Here is a 17,470-nt window from a genome sequence, read left to right on the forward strand (position 1 = left end):
CCCCCTGTCTTCTCCTGCCTTTTCCTCGGGCTGCCGCCTCACGGCTGCTCGCTGCGCGTTCCCCGCCCTCCTGGACGCTCTCCATCCCCTCCTCACGCTCGGGCTCTGATTTCACCCAGGAGCCCTCGCTGCCGTTCCCCCCTCGGAGCCATTTTTAGCCGCCTTCCAGCGCGCACAGCCCGGCCCGGCCCTCCTGGGTCCCGCAGTTAACGCACAGCGCTGCGCTCATCGCTTCAGCGCGATCTGTTTAAGATCTTATGGAAGTCATCCGTTTCCCTTCGCAGCTATTTGTGCAAACGCTGCCTTTCTTCGCGGGCAGGGCAGGGCTGGCTCAGCCAGATCACGCTTTGAGATTCGTGAGCTCATCCTGCAATCCTGACGCTCCGCGAATGTGCCTCCACTCGACTGTCCCGAGCCCTCGCGTACGCTGCGCGTTTCCAGCTCCCAACACCCGAGAGGCCACATTTCATCAACGAAAGAACCCCCAGCTCCTCCTCAGCCACAGCACGAATCACGGAACGGCTTGGGTTGGAAGGGACCCATGAGGATCATCAAGTTCCGACCCCGCAGCCACAGGCAGGGCCACCAGCCTCCAGGCCTGGTACTAGACCAGGCTGCCCAGGGCCGCGTTCAACCTGGCCGTTCAACTTGAACACCTCCAGGGATGGGGCATCCACTGCCTCTCTGGATCTGGGGGCACTGAGCCCCCCCCAAACGAGCTCCCAGTGCTTGGTGCACGACGCCAGAAACTCGGAACCAACCCAGGCTGTGGGCTGCATCTTTTATCAGTACATCCCTCAAAGGCTGCACACGCAAATCAATTCTTGGGAACTCAACACGTACGGGGCGTTCTTTAGAACACGTTCTTTAGAGCAGCAACTCACCTAAGTTTGGGAATATCTGGAGCCACATGTTTCGCTTAGTCCATTTTGAGAGCCATCCAGAAACCTAGAAGCAAACACACTGGGCATTGGAAAACGTTCACAATCAAGAAGGGCTCCCCTGGATCACTGCGGTGCTGAGGGCCTTCCCTTATCGTACAGCCCATGCTTCCCAGTGCTCAGGAACAAGTCCACTCAATTCTGCAGATCTGTGGCCGTGTTCAATATATTCCAAACCTGGAACAGCAGCTGCCATCCCTCGTGCTTCAGGATTCCTTAAAGCCATCCCCCTCCCCCCTAAGCAGCAGGAACATTTGCAAGTGAAGCCCCATTTATCCACTGCATTCTGTACTATCACTATAGAATTTGGCCCTTGTAGCAGAATGAGCATTGTTGAAAAGGACTTGCAATTAGCCCTGTAATATCAATTAATGAAGCTTTAGTACCTACCTTATAATTAGAACAAAGTCCTTCTTAGGAAAGATTTAATATCACGGTGCCAGAACGAAGGATCATAATTCCAACATTTCAGGTTTTTGTTTTGAGCTAACTGAGCTATAGAACATAATGAAGTATAATAAATAATTAACATTAAATCACAGCCACGGTAATTAGTAAGACATCTTGGGAATCACAGCCTTTGCTCGGGTGTTTGCTCGCTTGCTAATTCAGGCACACGCATTCACAGTAGCATTAATGGTCGGGGCAAATTAGCAGCAGCATTTTGCGGCTCTGCCTGGAAGTTTGTAAGCATGTACGGGATTTCACTGCAGTTTAAGCATTTCTTCAGGTGCTCGGGGGAGATAGGAACCGTAAGATGTTCGGTTTACGCACAACCAACAGCGCAAAGCTTCGTTGGGTGCCTGTTCTAATTATGCTTGAATCGTTAATTCTGGCTACACAGGCGAACCCCTTCAACTCAGAGTAAAAGAGCTCATCCAGGAAATGAGAACACTGCAGGGACAAAGACCCACAGAAAAATATCTCCAATTGTACTCGGTAAGGACCAGCAAACCACACAGACAGCAGCATCGGGAGCTGCAGAAGTTCAAATGACTTAAAACCAATATGCAAAACGTGAGCGGTGACCAATTAAAAACCGTACATTCGTGTCAAGTCACTGATCAAACAGCTACGGCCCGAAGAACTCCATCCCCAATCCATTTTGTATCTGCTTCAGTTTCCTAGTAATTTGACCCATCAGACAAGACTGTAATGAATTACAACAACTCACTTTAGGAATAAAGGGAGTAATTACCACCAAAATTATCACTGGGATTGAGTAATAGCTGGGCCACCCAAGGTCACAGCAAGTCAACGTCAGGGCGATGTAATTCCTGCAGCACGCTCTTTGGGACTTCCTATGGTCCAAGCATGAAGTGTCTCAGCAAAAGAGGTTTCTGCTGCTTTCTGGGGGAGCATTTCACAGCACAGCAGGCTCCACTCCCAGAAAACGCTTGCTAACGCTCACCCTGCATTTCTCCCTTCTTAATTTCCACATAACTGCCTCCATGCATGTAGCCACTTAATTAACAACCATTATTAAAACAGCGCTCTGTCTTTAATGCTGCCAGGTGGAGGTTCGTGCTCACAAGAGGTCAGGCAGCTCCTGCTGTTGTAACAAGTTGCAGGCAGACTCGCAGGGTTAACTGCATTTCATGTGAGCCAGAACCCATCTCATCTCACCTCCCCGAGGTTCTGCCACCACCAACCTCAAGCAGGCTGTGCCAAGCAGACTTCTGTAGGCACACAGAGCTTCCATTTGCTGCTTCTTATGGTCAAGCTTCAGCTGAGCCCACTTTAAGCAGCTCCCTCTATAAAGCCCTGAACCATTCCCCAAAGAAAGCCATGTGATATTAATTCTGTAACTGCTCGCCACAAACCAGCCACCATCAAACTGCCCTGTGCAATGAGAGCTTGCTAACTTGGCTAAACAAGAGGCTTGTGCCATCTCCAAAGCGTCAAGTTCATTGGATTAAAGCTCCGCTGTGACAAGGGGAAGCCTCAGCTTTCTCTTTCAGGAATTACAAAGGCTTTTTTTTCTTGACTTCGGTCTGGTGCAAGCAAAAAGAAAGACTAATTAGGCTTGGAAAGAATGTTGTGCATTCATTAAAGTAGTAGTTTGCAAGACCGGTTTAAAACCAGCTCTGAACTTGATCTATTTAGAGCAGGTTTAGGTTGTAATGGCTGAAACCACAATTTGTAAAATATTAGTTTAATGGATTATTTAAGCCCAATTTGGGGAGGATTTGTGCACCTGAATTTTGGCAGGAGATTCATTATGCAGTGAATGAGGCAAGAATGCAAGGAAAACAGAGCTTCTGGGAAAGAAAGCACCTGTTGGGGGTAGCAAAACAATTATGTTTAATTAGGAAGGCTCGTTTGGGAGGGTAGGAGGCATCCCGGTATCTTCTAGTTAAAAGAAAAGAAATAATAAGAGAGGTGGCTAACTTGAAATCCATACAAAAGTCGCATTCTCACCACCTTCAATTTTCTCACTAGATTTTAATTAGTTGTAGTCACTTCTATGGGAGGATGAATCTGACCACAAAAGAAGAGACTTATGATGGGAAACTCACTTGGAACTGAAACCACGGCTACAGGACAAGATGGGAGATCTACCTGGCCTAGGTTCCCTCCTTCTTCTCGTATATTAGGAGGGATTAACGAAGCAGATAGCTCAGGATCACCTGGAACCTCTTCAGCTTCAATCTTCCACCTCAGGGCGATTTGGACGTAACTCAGAGCTCCAAAACCTGTTAGTAGTAGAAAACCAACCATATACACAAGAAAATAAGACCCAAGGAAAACAGAGACCTTAAACTGAGCACCAGAAACACAAAGCGAGACATTCAGAAAGCGCTTTAGTCTGGTAGGAGCAGCTGAACACCAGGCTGCAATGCAAAAAAAGACCGATCCCTCCTGGGAATGTTCTCAGCAGAGCTGCTCCCTGCCCGAGGGCAGGAGCTGCCATAGCCCTTCCCAGTCCCAGTTTTCACCCCCGATGCAGAGAATCTACGTTCTTCAGCTCGAAAATGCACTTTCTTTGTGCCGCTTCGGAAGATACGCCCGAACAGAGAAATCCAAACGCGTGGAACGGTTCAAAAAACCGTGAGCTCTCTTCGCTGCGAGCCGCTAGGAGGAAGGTGATGAACACCTCTCAACCTTGGAATACACTGAGATTGATGGAACGAACGTAGCGATAACATAACCTTTACAAAACGTTGTTTTCAGGGCAAATACCACTTTGTGCACAGGCTTAACTGAGAAGATGCTGCACCACCCAGCAGCACGAAGCAGCTCCCAGGTGAGAAGGGCTTTGCTCACCACCACCTTCATGAGGCCCTTGGCAGGAAGGGGAGGAGCTGAGATAAGAAACACGAAGGCCATTGCGTGGGTTTTTGGTTTTCTCCTTTTTCTCTGTTTTTTTTTAACCTCTAAACCTCCTGACCTATATGCTGAAATGTTTATTTTGGGGGGATGGGTTGCGGTGGTGTTGAGGGGAACAGAATTGCTCGCTCCTTAGTAATTAACTTAAGTAGGTGATCTAAGTAATAGCCTCAGAAACCTCTATGAAACAAGTCCCCTTAACAAAAGCAGGAAGCTAAAGCAAGCGTGTTAAAAACATCGCTGTCTATAGGATTTCCCTGGTACGTCTAATAGTGGGGCTCAGTACCTTCTGTTTTAGATCCTTCCTAAAGCAGTGGACCTATATGCATTAATTAACAAGCTATTATCCTTCGCTGTAAGTTGGAATCATTACGCCCACGCAGGTTTATTTCAAAAGGCGTAAGTAAATATAAGTCTTAGCTCGAGTGCTGTAGTTACCCTGTGTGTATCACTGAAGCTGTTCACAAAACACATATAAAAGCCAGCTGATCTGAAAAGAGCTCCACTGGCTCTTTGGAATCGTGTTTTTCTGCTGAAAAATAGGACTTTGCAGTAAGGAAGTTAATTGCTAGCTCCGCAGGTCCTAGCAGGGTGTGTGGACTCAACGCATCAGCGATCTGACTTTGCCAGGAGAAACGTCCCTTAAAAACCACAGGGCTGTGGGAAGAGATGAGTGAATGTAAAATCTGGGATAAAATGCCCTTGCAGGCTTTGAACTGGAGCATTCCTGCTCTTGATCCTCGCCTCCAGTGAAGTCTCGTGCTTTGGGTGTCTCAGTGTGCCACTCACGGTACAGAAGGGCTACGGACAGACTGATGTCTTGGAATCACAGAAAAAGATGAGAAATTCAGCTGATATTTTTCAAGGAGATTTTATTTGCTGGGATTCTAGAGGGAAACGCGACTTCTCAACCAAAACAAAGAGAAAAAAAAAAAAAGGGAAAGGAAATGCAAAGAAACTCAAGATTTCTCCTTAAAATTCTCTTGATTCTTAAGCTAAGTGTGAGCAGTGGAACCACTGCTCTACTACTTCTGGAGTCACGTATGCAGAAAATGTCTGTGCAGGTAACGAGCACGATTGGTTGCAGTCATTCATTAACTTCTCCCTTGAGGTACGAGTTCCTTGGCTTTTTGGTTTCATTTTTTGTTTCGTTCATAGCAGCACAGCATTTCCAGGGCACTTTGAAAGTTTTCACCTTTTTTTTTTTTTTTTTTTTTTTCCCATTTTGGCAAACAGCGTTTCAGCTCCTCGGAGCTGAAAGCGTCGGGAAACGTTCCTTGCTGGCTTTGCTTTGTCGCACAGTTCTGGTCGCAGGTTTGTAAAAGTCTGAAGGTGATGCCAGGAACGAACTGCGAAGGGAAGGAAGGGAGGCTGAAATAGCAGACTGAATTGTTCCATTCACATGGCTTTTCTGCTAGGGGATAAGTTAACACTGTAAACAGGAGAGAGGTGTGGTTTGCAGATTGGACAGGAAATCCTTAGTTCCAATCCTTGCTGTGTTGTCGATTCCCTTGGAGACCTCGAGCAAATGCTTTCTGCTCCTGTTTTTTTTTTCCTTGGAAATGAACTGGGGATGATAGCACTTTGCGGGCTTCTAGGAGCAGCCTTTCAGTTAAAACATTTATAACACGCTTTAAAAAGAGCTCATGGTGCATGGGCTTGAAATCAGCTTGGCTTTGTGCTTGAGGTTATTTCCTTACACTGCTCTGAGCTCCAGGGACCTTTGGGGGCCCAGAACAGCCTTTGTTTTTCTCGCTTGTAACAATGCAAAGCAGATGATTTACCCAGGATAGAAGGAAATGTAGCCCCACCAACAGCCATTGTCCAGAGCGATTCGTGCTCAGGCATTGCTCTGCCACCCTTAGTGCACGGTGTGGCTGCATTTAGCCCCAGTGCCGACACATTTCTCCTCTCATTCTCCCCTTTGGTAAAACTAAAATGAGGCTTACATCTTCATGCTTGACAGGACGAGGGGAAATGGCTTTAAACTGGAGGAGGGGGGATGTAGACTGGATATTAGAAAGAAATTCTTTGCTGTGAGGGTGGTGAGACACTGGAACAGGTTGCCCAGTGTGGTTGTGGGTGCCCCCTCCCTGGAGGCATTTAAGGCCAGGCTGGATGGGGCTGTGAGCAGCCTGGTCTAGAGGGAGGTGTCCCTGCCTGTAGCGGGGGAGCTGGGACTCGATGATCTTCAAGGTCCCTTCCAAGCCAAACCGTTCTATGATTCTGTGTCTGTCCACTTCCCCACGGTAGCTTTTGACTCAGTGCCTGATTCCAATTTGGTCTCATGGGAAGGAATGCTTCAAGGAATCCCACTGCTTAAAGACTTCACGAAAAGCTGATAGACAGGCAGCTTGATTTGAGTGTGGACCTCATTAAACTTCAGAGAATCCACCCTGGCAAAGTGGTGTTACAAGTTTGCATCCTACTAGACCCCAGAGAACCCAGCTGTAAGGCTCAGGGTCCAGCCTCGCCGAGTTCCTCTGCTTACAGAGCTGCTTTCTGCAGCTTTTGCTGTGTGCAGAGCCTCCCCTCCTTGCCCCCTGTTGGTGATGTTGAATCCAAGGCTGAATAGCTCTGAGGTGGAGAACTGCAAGGTTAGAATCGGTCAGTTTGCCATAGCATGTGTTAATCGTAATCGTAGAAAGTTATAAGAGACTGGCCATCAGGAAAATGAGAGATCCTCTTTAAAAGAGGGCTGTTCTCTGGGCAAATTTGAACAACAAAACAGTACTTCTAGGTATTCTGTGCTAGAAAGTTGCCCTTCACCCCCCGGTTAAAAAATAAGGATTTTCTGATTTGAGCAAAATTTCCTATTTCCAAAACTTGGTTACAGTCCAAATTGGACAGCGACTAGAAATATTTTCAAATTCCCACCAACTGGAAGTTCCCTGGACTCCACAGGGGCTCTAAGAAATCAACAACCTTATCAGCTGTGTTTTCCAGTAGCAGGCAGGAAATCAGCAAGAACATCAATTCATGAGCAGCTACAGGGGGTTCCCATGAGATCAGACTTCCCCCAGCACGGCCAGGAGAACTCTCCATCATGATCCGTGTCTCCAAACCAAACCAAACCAAACCAAACCAAACCAAACCAGGTCTGACTCTGTTCCCCCATGGACCCTGCAGAAACAAAGCTCTGGTTCCTCTTGGTCTCTGACTCTGTTCCCCCATGGACCCTGCAGAAACGAAGCTCTGGTTCCTCTTGGTCTCAGGCAGTCCTGACTGAGCAGAATTCTTATCTATAGGGTGAACACAATGGTGAGTTTATTCAAACAACATTGTTGGCAATTGTATTGCACCCAGAGACAAAGCTAATTCTAACACCGTATTTAAAGAATGAATGTAACGTCCGTGCAATGATCCAAGATAGAAGGAAGGGTTCAGTGTATTCCTCTGATTTGTTTTCTGATACGTATTTCTCACAAGAGACTTAACTCAAGTTCCTGCTGTGCTTCGTTCCGTCCAAGATCTTGAACTTTGTTGCGTTACAAAGCAGTGCCCTAATTAAACTTGTTGCTGGCCATCCTCAGCAGAGGGTAGGTCTTTCTTTCCTTCTTTCTTTCTTTCTCTGTACTTTGCCAAACAACCACCGCGACAAAAGGGTTTCGAAAGGCCTTGGTTTTCCTCTACACTGTAAAGAAAATGCATTTTGAAACCTGGAAAAGTGTCAGGAATACCATAAGAATAAAATACGAAATCCGTACAAAATCTTGTCTGCCCAAATGTGAAACTGAAGGGTGAGTAGTTCCCACGCCTTGGCAAAAGAAACCTGGAAAGTGCGGTGTTCTGCATTCCCAGCCTAGTGTCCTATGAACAGAGCAAGAGGAGATGGAGATGTGCAGATTTCTCCAGTTGGAAACACTCAGGATTTCACACGAAGGTCAGCTGAGTTACAGCGTGCTGTGTATTTTGGGAAATCCTTCTTTGGTCTGACTTCAGCTGTGGGTTTTGCGCCCTTGAAAATGTGTTTGTGGCCACTCAAATCTCTTTAGTACTTCACTGCAGAGGCAAGAATAGAGAGCACAGATTATTACCTGCTTTAGCAAGAGAGTTTGACTTGATGATCTCCTGAGGTCCCTTCCAACCCCTGTAGTTCTGTGATTTCATTCCCCTTTCTTTTGCACCTTTGTCTCCCTGCTCTCAAGCTCAAGGATCTTTGATCCTTTTCCTTCCTAATTGCTCCACTTACCCACTGCCATTTTCCTATTTATTCATTTCTTGACCATGTTTTTGCTCAGTTGTCCTCTCCTTGTACTAGATTGAACATTACATAAGGAGGCAATTGTTTGCTTAATACACTGTATCTCTATTGTCCTTTTAGAGCAGTAATGAGTAGGAGACAACTGGACTTTGAATCTGCCACGAGAAACCAGGATGGCCATCACAAAAAATGATGCTCTGGTGTTCATCTGCGGAGGAGTTTTCTGCAGGAAAGCATATTAAGGCTGGATGCATTACCAAATTCCTCTGCAACCAGTGTGATACTGGTCTTGAGGGGGATGCTGGGGAAGAAATACACAATGGACTGGAAAATACCATACACAGGGGCTAGTCTGGTGGCCATACATTTGCAAGAACCACCATGATGTTTATCCAGGGCTACTCCCTGCACTTAGATATCCAGTGCTGGCCATGAGACAGCTCAAATCAGCATCTCCACGAGGAGTTCCCAACACATCCAGGACTTCTGTTGACAGCAGGAATAAACTGGCAGACTTTTCCTTTCCAAGTGCCTGGTGTTTCTGGGACTCCTAAAGAGGTCACAGCTACGCACACACTGCTGAATGTTATTGTTCCTCGTTTTGTTCTGATATGCATCAGCAAAACAAAATAATCTGGGCTACTGTTTCCACGTGCATCTCATCAGAAATAGTCCCAGAGTTGAATGTGAAAGTAGGAAGGTTAACTGATCTCGGAAACAGTCTTCATTCCCTTGCAATCTGCACTCCCAGAAATGATATTTATTATTATTTATTATATTTTTACTGTATTAAAAGGCAGGTTTTTTTTAAAACAGAAGGTGCTTTCTCTGATTTGCAGGTTGTATCAACGTTGGATCTGCTTTGGATAGCACTGAAAAGCAGCCATTTCCAGGGTAGATCCTGAAATCGGTTAAGAAGCGAATAGCATTGCAGCACAGATCACAAAGGGACTCATTCTGTACGTTTTTCTTTACCAAAATCAAGGGTACACTCCAAATTAGAAGGCTGACAAGGAACTTGCAGGATCTGGGTTTTGTTCTCTGTTCTGTTGCACATTCATGCCATGACCGAGGCAAATTATCTCATTTCTTACTTCCCAATTTCTGAAAGCAGGGACAGTCATGATGCCATATGCAAGGTTGGTGTGCTTGGGTCCTCTGTCTGCCCCTGACATTGAGGATCCTCACTTCTTTTTGTACCTCTCGATGCTACATGAGTGACACTGATTGTTCCTTACTAAGTAAGAGCTGAAGTTCCCTCGGATTTCTGTGCAAAACGTAGGTTGGGTAAGATTCAATGCGATGTCAGAAAAAATTGCAGAAGACATAGAAATGAAAATATCAGATAAAATGGCTTGGGAAATGCAAGGTAGAAAGCAAATACCCTTGGTGGAATACAGAAGTAACTCCGTGAACAACAGTGGCAAAGATATGCAGGGACCATAAACACTTTAAAAACGCATCACATCTGGAGGAAAAGAAAGCCTTTGTCCCTTTAAATGTGTACAAGGAGTCACGATCTTGATTTTTTTTTTTATATTCCCGTCTCAGAAGGTGTAGGATTTCAAGGGATGTGCCAAGCACGAGGACATGATGCTGGATGGCTCCAATGGGCACTGGCTTTGGTTATTTTTGGACACATGAGTACTTTCGTCAATGACGCCAGTGTTGCAGCTGGAACAAAGAGAGGCTTCTGTTTTGTTGCGGAGATAAAACTTGAGTGGACGCGTGGAGGAGGGGCAGCAAAGGGGAGGAAGGCTGCATGGCATGACCCATATCACGTTTTGCTAACAATCGCGCCCATTCATTGCTTAATTAAATAGTTAATTAGGTTCCGTGCGCAGACTCGATGGAACGATGAATTGTGGGCTCGTCGCGTTTTTCAATTTGTTGAGGAAAACAAAAATCGATTCGTTGTCATTCCCCGAGTGTCGCCCAGCTCACGGAGCCCTGATCAATGCGACGTGCACTGGCCGTCCTTCATGGCACGAGGGGGTCGTGCTATGTGAGATCCCCGTGCCCCGGGGGGGAGTATTTAACATGGACCAGGATGACATCCCAAAATAGGAACAGAGATTTGTCGGCCGGTTTTTAAAAGAGGGAACGTTGGTGTCATGGTTGAAGCGGAGAGAAGGCCAGGGGGAAGAGCCTGCAGTTTGTGCCACAGTGAGCTCCAGAATGTTGTGATTTTTGGTGGGGACTTGACAAGATTCTCTCAGTGCTTCAAGTGAAAGCCTCAGTGGAAACCCCACCGCTCTTTCCCCGTTGTTGAAATCTGTTGTGAGTTCCCAAAAATAACTCGTAGAGGTCAGGTCCCTCCCATTTATATGTTCACAATGGTATGTGGCATTTCAGTTAATGCTTAGAGCCAAGAATACTTCCAAGTTCTTCGGGGCAGCTCTGGGTATTTGTCCTTGATGAACCCAACGCTGACGTTTGGTGTGTGGACAGGGTGGGAGCTGTATCAGGCTGCTGAGGGAATTTGAGATGGGAGATCATAAATACTGGACAATTTCCACTCTAAGTCGTGGTTGATGAACGATGAGCCAGCGTGGCTTGTAGAACAGGGAATGTGTTGTCTTCAGTCTTCTCTAAAGGTATTTGTTTATACACCTGTGTTTTTCTCTGTATTTTTTAGGACAAAATCCGTCAGGAGAGGGAAGCAAAAGATGAGACAGATGAGGCAGATGTGAAACAGCAGCAGCGGGATAACAGGCAGCTTCCTTTGGGATATTTCTTTACCAGTATCCTAAACACAAGAGGTGAGAGGGTAAGCAGGAACCCTGAATCCCATGCACATGTGAGTCTGGTGAAGCAGAGAGCCAGCTAGCTCAGGAACGTCCGTCGTGGATTCCTCTGCTACCTCTGTGTGTATTGCACTGGGACACTGCAGCTTTGCCTACAGCCCAAAGTGGTGCTGCTTGTGTGTTTCTGCTGGGGACCAGCCCCCAGAATTTTCTTCCTTTATCTCCACCTGCAGGCAGCTGTAGCGCAGGCTTGTGCCTGCCAGTACGGCCAATGAGAACTAAATTGTACCAGCTGTCTACAGCTGGTCACAAACAGTGTGCTTCATGGTACTGTAATTGCGTTTACTCACCTAATTAGGGGTGAAAGGAAAAGCGCCATGCCAAAAAGAGAAGTTTGATTAAGGCTGCCTGGTGAGAGCAGCTGCAGGGGTAACAACAAAATGCAGCCCTAGCTTTGGGGAGGTCAGAACGTGTTACTGGTGGAGCGTTTTTGGGGCAGACTCCATCACCCCTGATCTTCTCTCTGATTTACTCACTAATCTGAAAAGATAGATGGCTAAAAGAGCTTTAAACACAGCAGAATCCACACTCCCAAAGTCACGGTTTAGTTTTTAAGATGTAGGTAACACCTTTTTCTAACATTTGCCAGGGCAGCTGCGCAGTGACCACAAAATTCAGAGCAATATACTGCCTGATAGATAGACCTCTGGACATGTGGCAGCTGCTTGCAATGCTGGAACTCAAAATGAGCACTCAGCTGGTTCAAAATACTGTAGATATTGGTCTTGATTCCAATGATGTTTGCACCTTTCAGGGTTCTTTTTCAGTGCTTTGAAAAGATTGATTTCGGTAGTTCTTGTGCTTCAGGTAGGTTTCTGTATTAATTACATTGCTAGTTTAACTTCCAAATCAGAGCTGGATGAATGACTCAGCTGCTATTTTATCACTACCCCTTCAATTTTGGGTGGGAAATGTTTTATATAACTGCACTATGTCACGTTTTCAGCTAAGAAAATACATGTTTTTCTTCCTCATGTTCTGAGAGACCTTCTAACCCATAAAAATGACAACGTTGTGTTATACTCTCCTATTAGGCATGCAATTAAATATATCCACGGATGGTTTATCTTCCAAAGAGATGAAAGATCACGACTGAAATGAAATACTCCTTCCTTTCCTCCCCACCTTTATCTGCCCCATATCTATCAGGGACAACGAGGAACACTCAGGAGTTTAGCGATGGAACCTGCAAACTTTCAATGCTGGGATCCCAAACTTGAGACCACTGAGTTGTTACCATTTATCAACTGTTTATCAGCCTGCAATGTGATGACCTATCTCTGTGTTTCAGTCTGACTTCTGTATCCCTGAAAGCAAAAGCCATTATCCTGGCTGATGCCCTTTATTCATAGAGACATCCGAAAAATTAAAGAATGAGGTGATAACCCCCAAAAGGAGCTGCTCAACCAGTCCAATCCAAATGACCGTGCATTATTATTTGGCTCTAAGAATACCACGTGGTAGCTGGACAGCTTTTTTTTTTTTTTTTTGGGAAATTATTAGTGTGTTCTTGTGGAATGTTGAGATCTGGAAAATGGCTCAGAAAAGACTCATTTACACATGAAACAATCCTGTACAAACGTGGCAGTGTTGATCTCTCCCCTTCCCCCATCCTCTGAAAAGAAAAGGGATTCCCAAGCACACAGAAGGTTCTGTCTTCTCCTTGCAGCACGGTGTAGGACGTGCCAGCAATGCAATCTGAGGACCCTTGCCCTGTTGTTACGTGCACTGTGGGTAAAAGCAGAGAACATCAGGCTGTGGTTAAGCCAGTGCTTTGCACAAACTCTAATTTGGTGGTAATTGCTAATAGCTTCTCGTGGAGATTACAGTAATCATTTTAAACAGCCCATAGAGCGCAGTACAAACATATAACAGAGGAATGTGAGAATTACCAAATTCCTTCCTTCCTGTCAGCTACTTCATATGGTATGTTTCAAAGAATAGAACTCTATCAGTTATACTGTTCCAAAGGCAAAGAAACCCCAAGGAAAACATTTAGGGCAAAAATAGGCCCTTTCAGAGGAGCCTCATAATAACCCCCAACAGAATCTTGGTAAAGCTCTGAAAGGAAAGGTTTGTTTCGTTGGTAGTGACATACCTATCCAAAGCCATAAATTAGCTGTTCACATCCCCAGTTCATTATTAAGCCTTGTCCAGACATGATTACAACCCTTCTATTGGATGCTTTTTTTCTTTAATCCATCCTCTATGTTCATATTGCTGCCTGTGCTGGGTGACAGCACCATAGAAAAGTAATTAATTCCTCGAAGGTTTTTCCCGTTAGGGGGTTTATCTATCGGTGCTGTATTTCAGTAGGAAATGCAGTAATGCTGCCACCTATGGAAAATTTCCCAAACCCGACCCTTGCAGCCCAGCAAACGCGTCTGCAGCTGTGAAAACAGGATCTGAACGTGCACCATTGATCTGCAGATAAAACCACGCATTTGTTACGGGATCTCCGTTAATCTAGACACGAGGTGGCTCAAATTCTCTTCCTTCCAAATAAATTAGTTTTGAAATTGAAATTGTTTCCGGAAATTGCTCCTTAAGACAATATTTTTGCTTGACGGTGGCACCTGGAGGCCCCAGCGTAAAATACCGCTGCCCTATGATGCTAAGTGCTGTGAAAACACCAGAAAGAGCTGGGCAGCGCTTCTAGCCCTCATCTTTCCTCACAGAGGTGTGGAAGATGTCAGGGAAAATTAAGTTCTTCAAGGTGAAACCCGACTTCTGAGCACGTGTCGTGAATGTATTTGCTTTGGGTGGCTGCTGCGGGGTGCTGTCCTGTGGCTCAGGGCTGTTTTGTGTGTTGAAGGAGGCAGCTGGCAGGGATGTGGGGTGTCACGGAGGACAAGATCCTGAAAACGCACCAGGAATGTGCTGAAAAATCACAAAATTATGCGATCGTTACGGCTGGAAAAGACCTCTAAGACCACTTAATCCAACCCTCCACCTACCACCAGCATTGGCCACTAAACCACGTCCCTAAGTACCACATCCCCACAGTTTTGCTACACCTCTAAGGACAGTGACTCCACCACGTCCCTGGCCGGGCTGTACCAGCGCCTTTCAGAGAATTTTTTCCTACTATCCAACCTGAACCTCCCCTGGTGCAACTGAAGGCCATCATCTCTCGTCCTATTGCTGTTACTGGGAGCAGAAGCCGACCCCCGCCTCACCCCCACCTCCTTTCAGCCGCTCTACCCCAGGCCTGCAGCAATGTGTGGGGATGTGGTGACCAAAATGCAGGGAAGTGCTGTTCCCTGCTGAGGGGTGCAGCAGGCAGCCGACACCAAACCCCAGGGGCAGAGCTGTGCCAGCACAGGCTTCTTCCACAGAAAAAAAAAAACAGAGCTCGGCCTGCCCACCTCCTGACCTCACATACAGAACAGAGAATTCCAAGGGAAATCTGAGCAATACCCTCTCGTTTTTTTTTTTTTTCTCTAGTTTGGCAGTTTAAGAGGAGGAAGGAGTGAGCCCCCACAGGTGTGAGCTCCCACAGGTGCCCTTAATGAGTGCTGATTGCTGATTGCTGAGGGGAGCCCTGGGACAGCCAGGCCCTGCTGAACCTTCCAGAATCGTGCAGGCCCACTTGGGCTCCTGACATAAAGCTCCTCTGCCAGACAGTGCTGTTTTTTGGAGGTGCTTTTTTCTCTTCAAAATTCTTCCTGAGAAGATGTTTATCTGGTAGGATCTAATTTATTTTATGATAATATGGTGGTGGTGGTGGGGGGTCTTTTGTTGTTGTTTTTGAGCTTTTTTTTTTTTTTCTCCTTCTTGGTTGTGGCTGTTTGGTGCTGGTTTGCAGTCCTGCCTCGATGGTGCTTTGGGCTTTTATAACAGTTAGAGAAGGGGGTTGGCCCCTTTATTTATTTACTTATTGTTGTTATTTTTTTGCTGTGGTGGTTTTTTTTGCTCTTTTATAGTGTTTTAGGCAATGGAGTTGCCAGTTTAATTGGGTTTATTATAGTCAGTCTAATAGTAAAATGGTGGGAAAATCTGCTGTAGGCTTAGGTAACTCATGCAGCCTCGAGGCCTCTAGAAAAAAAGAGGAGTTTGTCCATAAATGCTTACGAATATTCTGTTTTTTTTTTTTCTGATTTAACTTGTTTTTTGTTTTTTTCTTAATGAAGAAAATAAGAGTAAGAGGCTTTTATGGGGTGGGGGGGGGAATACAGTGGCTACAAACCTCCCCATAGACTTCATGTTTTTACTTGCTTCAGTTCAAACTAATATTTTATTGGTCCAAAGCTGACGCTACTACAAACTCCGTGTTCTTTTTTTCCCCTTTCTAGCTGTGGGGTAGGGCTGGGAGAAGGCATGTTGTTCTAGAGCAGTTCCAAGCCTTAGCATAGCATGGAAGGGTTGTGTTTCCTGCCTAACAGAAAGGGATTGTCACGTGGAGAATGGAAATGGGTAAGGATGGGTAATGCTCAGTGTGGCCTTAGCCCTGAAAGCTGTTCCAGGTTTCCTGGATTAGCTGCTCAGCACCTTGTAATTTGGCAGCTGTGCTGCTTACCCTGCTCAGGGCTGTTACCTGAAGCAAAGGAGGCAATGTGGAGAGGGACACATAAAAATCCAATCTGGTGTTAATGACAGCAGTGCTGTTGTGTAGAGGAGTAATGAGAGCTGAGCAGGGAGCAAAGGTCTGAATAATCAGGTGATGCTCGTAAGACAAGGCTCAGAAATCAGCAGTGTGGGTTGTTACCTTAAAAAGTATTGCTAGTTGCTGTGGGTGAGATTGGACTTGAAACTCTTAGCTTTGTAGTCTTGCTTTTGTTAGGTGATGTGCACAAATCTGCTTGCTTTTTTTCCTGTTCTATCACCAGGAATGCAATGAATTTGTGTTGTTACACCTTGATGAGCCTTAACCTTATTTTTGAGGTATAAAAGTGTTCGTTTCATGCTTGCTGCAAGGACTGCCTGAGGGATGAGTGTGATACTTGCAGGTGTTATTGGATAATGTGCTTATTCAGTGTGTGCTGAGTTGGAAGCAACTGAGGCTCTTCTGGCTTTGTATGGGGTGCATCTATTTCTATCTGGAAAGGAGCAAGGCATATTTCTGGAGGGGAGGTGTTGTGAATCCAAATGTTTTGAACACGGAGTGGTGCCTTCAGATGATGGGGTCTATTTCTTGATCTCAGTAAGAAGCAGCAGCATGTGCTGCTCCACTGACTATAAGCAGTGGACCTGGAGCATGTGCTGTGCCCATCCTGCTTCCTGTGTATCACACACAGCTGTGTGCTGAGGCCTGGGCTCACTTCTGTGGTGTGCAAATCTTTTGATCCTACTGTTTGTCCTTGCTCTGATCTCCAGAGCATCTGCTTCTGACCTGGGACCTGGGATGCTGACAAGACTTAACCAATCCATCTGAATATACTCCCTCTTGAATCTGCTGTGTGGATAGGTCTAGGGGAAGCAGCTTGTGCCCTGCATCCTCAGGGTGCCTGTGCTTCATCTGCAGACAGAACAGAAGCAGCAGTCTGCAGTTCGTGATGTGGTGGTGTACTGATGGGAGACAAATAATTGTGATGGTCCACAAAACTAGGCTTTGTTCCCTGTTTTATTTCATCCATCTAATGGCTCATCGTGCAGCAAGTCAAATACATGAGGGTGTATTGTAGCAGGTTGCTGTCTTCTTAGCCGAACGTCTGCGCTGCAGTGTGTGGTGAGGAAGCAAAGCTGGAATTTTCAGTCACTGATGCTGGGTTTTGGGCACTATTCTTGTTCCTGATCGGGTTTGATGCCCGTGCTTCTGTGCTCTTTGTGTTGGATGTGCCTGGTGCAATCCAGGCTGCTGGAGCTGGCAGTGTTTTTCATTAGGACCATCACCATGTCCTCAGACAATTAACACGAGGCATGGTCTTCTGGGAGATTGGAACAGACATAAGAAAATGTAATACATAAGCATATAGTAAAAGTGGGACTTGCACGTACTGTTACCTGCTTTGCATTTGTTAAAATAATTCCTGTTGTCTCCAATTCTGTCAGGTATTTATGTTGCATTTCAGTAGCAAACAATCCCTAAACTATAAAGCTATTTTTCTGTGTTACTGACGCTACCCGCAGGAATATGAACTGGCAGTGAGGGCCCTGTTGCATTGAGTGTATTGTGGAGGCTGTAAGAGGCTGCAATGTTTGTCATTTAAATTAAAATACAGTTTATTAATGTTTCAAATTAGCAGGCT

At 45.9% G+C, this 17,470-nt stretch overlaps 2 protein-coding genes and 1 long non-coding RNA gene across 3 annotated transcripts in view; 2 read left to right on the plus strand and 1 right to left on the minus strand.

Moving 5' to 3' along the window:
• PPP2R2A (protein phosphatase 2 regulatory subunit Balpha) overlaps window positions 1–4,286 on the minus strand; it is a 38,737-nt gene extending 34,451 nt beyond the window's left edge. The window contains exons 1-3 of the mRNA XM_021374821.1: window positions 4,094–4,286; window positions 3,504–3,637; window positions 885–948 (exon numbers count right to left, since the gene is read on the minus strand). Coding sequence (XP_021230496.1) covers window positions 885–948; window positions 3,504–3,637; window positions 4,094–4,271 — 376 coding nt within the window. The 5' untranslated portion in view covers window positions 4,272–4,286. The remainder of the gene's footprint in view (window positions 1–884; window positions 949–3,503; window positions 3,638–4,093) is intronic.
• On the plus strand, window positions 3,658–9,073 carry LOC110387075. The gene is made up of 2 exons (XR_002432397.1): window positions 3,658–4,188; window positions 8,596–9,073. It is a non-coding gene; the product is annotated as an uncharacterized LOC110387075 (long non-coding RNA).
• Window positions 14,784–17,470, plus strand: part of EBF2 (early B-cell factor 2) — a 141,338-nt gene continuing 138,651 nt past the window's right edge. The window contains exon 1 of the mRNA XM_021374820.1: window positions 14,784–14,969. Coding sequence (XP_021230495.1) covers window positions 14,959–14,969 — 11 coding nt within the window. The 5' untranslated portion in view covers window positions 14,784–14,958. The remainder of the gene's footprint in view (window positions 14,970–17,470) is intronic.

The sequence above is a fragment of the Numida meleagris genome, chromosome 21 (genome assembly GCF_002078875.1).
Source record: "Numida meleagris isolate 19003 breed g44 Domestic line chromosome 21, NumMel1.0, whole genome shotgun sequence".
Classification (NCBI taxonomy): Eukaryota; Metazoa; Chordata; class Aves; order Galliformes; family Numididae; genus Numida; species Numida meleagris.